We start from the raw sequence: 2,111 nt of genomic DNA, 5'->3' as shown, positions 1-2,111 counted from the left end.
CAGACACATCTGGCTAGTTAACCTTTGTACGAACACTCAGCATGTAGCTTTTGTGATACACCTTTAAAGAAAGCACTATATTATTGAATGTGACGCACACTGTCAAAGACATCTTGAACTATGTCATTACTTCATTGAGGACATTACATTCTTGCTGTTTATCCCAAATTGGCTAGCTTGCCCACACTGATTAGTCTACAATTACAATATGACTCCAATGTATGCTGCTGGTAAATGTGTACTGTCAATGAACCAGAGTGAAAATAAGGTCGCCTCCCTTGCTGCTGCTGCTGCTTCTTGCGCCCTTCTAAGTCCCGTTTAAGTCCCCCACCCCAGGCCCCCGCAGTACCCCTTCACATCTACACCATTCAAAAACATTTTCACTCTATTTCCACAATACTATGCTAATTACACGTAAAATAGAGTGTTATCCTGCAAAACGTTGATGTCGTATATTTCTCTCTTTAAGTGATATCCTGTGGCTCCGAAAGGAGCCTGTTTGGTTAGGTTGTCTTGTGTGAACGAACCTTGGGTTCTTATTTCTTCTCTGTCTTCTTGGGGAGGAGCACAGCTTGGATGTTAGGAAGGACACCCCCTTGGGCAATGGTGACTCCAGACAGGAGCTTGTTCAGCTCCTCGTCATTGCGAATGGCAAGCTGAAGATGACGCGGGATAATGCGGGTCTTCTTGTTGTCGCGGGCGGCGTTACCGGCCAGCTCGAGCACTTCTGCTGCCAGGTACTCCATGACGGCTGCAAGGTACACAGGTGCACCTGCACCAACACGCTCAGCATAGTTGCCTTTACGCAAGAGACGGTGGATCCTACCCACGGGGAACTGGAGTCCGGCCCTGCTAGAACGGGACTTTGACTTGCCCTTCACCTTGCCTCCCTTGCCGCGTCCTGACATGTTGCTGCTGCTGCTTTTCGTGATAGGAGTTAAATTTCCGCCCGCCACCTTGGTCTTTTATACCAAGCTCAGGATCAGGCCAGGTGGCCGTCTCGCGGACCCAACCAATGTAAGAGAGCCGTAGCTGCAGCCAGTCTGATCCTGAGCGGCCCGCTCGGTATATAAGGAAAAGTTAGTCGGGCCAGTTTTCAATTCTCTCGCTCCGCGCCACGAGTAACTGTGCCGCCATGCCTCCCAAAACTTCCGGAAAGGCTGCCAAGAAGGCTGGAAAGGCCCAGAAGGCCATTGCCAAGGGTGACAAGAAGAAGAAGCGCAGGAGGAAGGAAAGCTACAGCATCTACATCTACAAGGTACTGAAGCAAGTGCACCCCGACACAGGAGTCTCCTCCAAAGCTATGTCCATCATGAACTCTTTCGTGAACGACATCTTCGAGCGCATCGCTGCCGAGGCTTCCCGCCTGGCGCACTACAACAAACGCTCCACCATTACAAGTCGGGAAATCCAGACAGCTGTCCGACTCTTGCTGCCCGGTGAACTGGCCAAGCATGCCGTGTCTGAGGGCACCAAGGCTGTCACCAAGTACACCTCTTCCAAGTAAGAGGTTACTTGTGCACAACAAACACGCCATCCCACTACTACAACTTAATCGGCTCCATCGGAGCCACAGTTACATGTTAAAGAGACAGTTACCGACAGTGATATATTGAGAGGGAAATAAATAAAAAAATTATAATAATCTGCATTCTCTATTGGCGTAGAAACCGGACTAAATCGAAACATAATAAATAAATAAATAAATTCTGCGTGGAGTACTTTTACACCCACTGCAAAGTGACATACATGGAGTGTGTTTGGGCTTCATTTCATGTTTGCAGCACGCCTATTTCATGTAAACAATTTATTTTATTTTATTGTATTTTATTGTATTTTCTTTTATTTTATTTATTTATTTACTTACTTATTCTTTATACATTTATTTGTTACTAGCTCTTGTTTGTTGCACCCACCCACCTCCCGAATTGATGACCTACTATACATTCGTGCCTGCACGAATGTTACCAACTTACCGTTAGGCGATTTGGGTAACCGAAATTAACGCTCTCCTACCACCAACCATTTCGATTGTCATGAAAATTATCTTCAGAACAGTTCTTTGGCCCTGAGAAGGGCCGAGTTATAGATGTCTGGTAGGTTTTGTTGTG

At 46.7% G+C, this 2,111-nt stretch overlaps 1 protein-coding gene across 1 annotated transcript; it reads right to left on the bottom strand.

Moving 5' to 3' along the window:
* Positions 1–554: 554 nt before the first annotated feature.
* On the bottom strand, positions 555–908 carry LOC121856523 (histone H2A-like; the record flags this gene model as incomplete). The annotated part of the gene is made up of 1 exon (XM_042352121.1): positions 555–908. A coding segment is annotated over exon 1 (354 nt), but the record flags the coding sequence as incomplete, so codon positions are not given.
* Positions 909–2,111: the final 1,203 nt, after the last annotated feature.

The sequence above is a fragment of the Homarus americanus genome, unplaced genomic scaffold (assembly GCF_018991925.1).
Source record: "Homarus americanus isolate GMGI-L3 unplaced genomic scaffold, GMGI_Hamer_2.0 scaffold16753, whole genome shotgun sequence".
NCBI classification, from domain to species: Eukaryota; Metazoa; Arthropoda; class Malacostraca; order Decapoda; family Nephropidae; genus Homarus; species Homarus americanus.
Note: the sequence above shows the minus strand (reverse complement) of the source record. Positions and strands in the feature narration are given on the sequence as shown.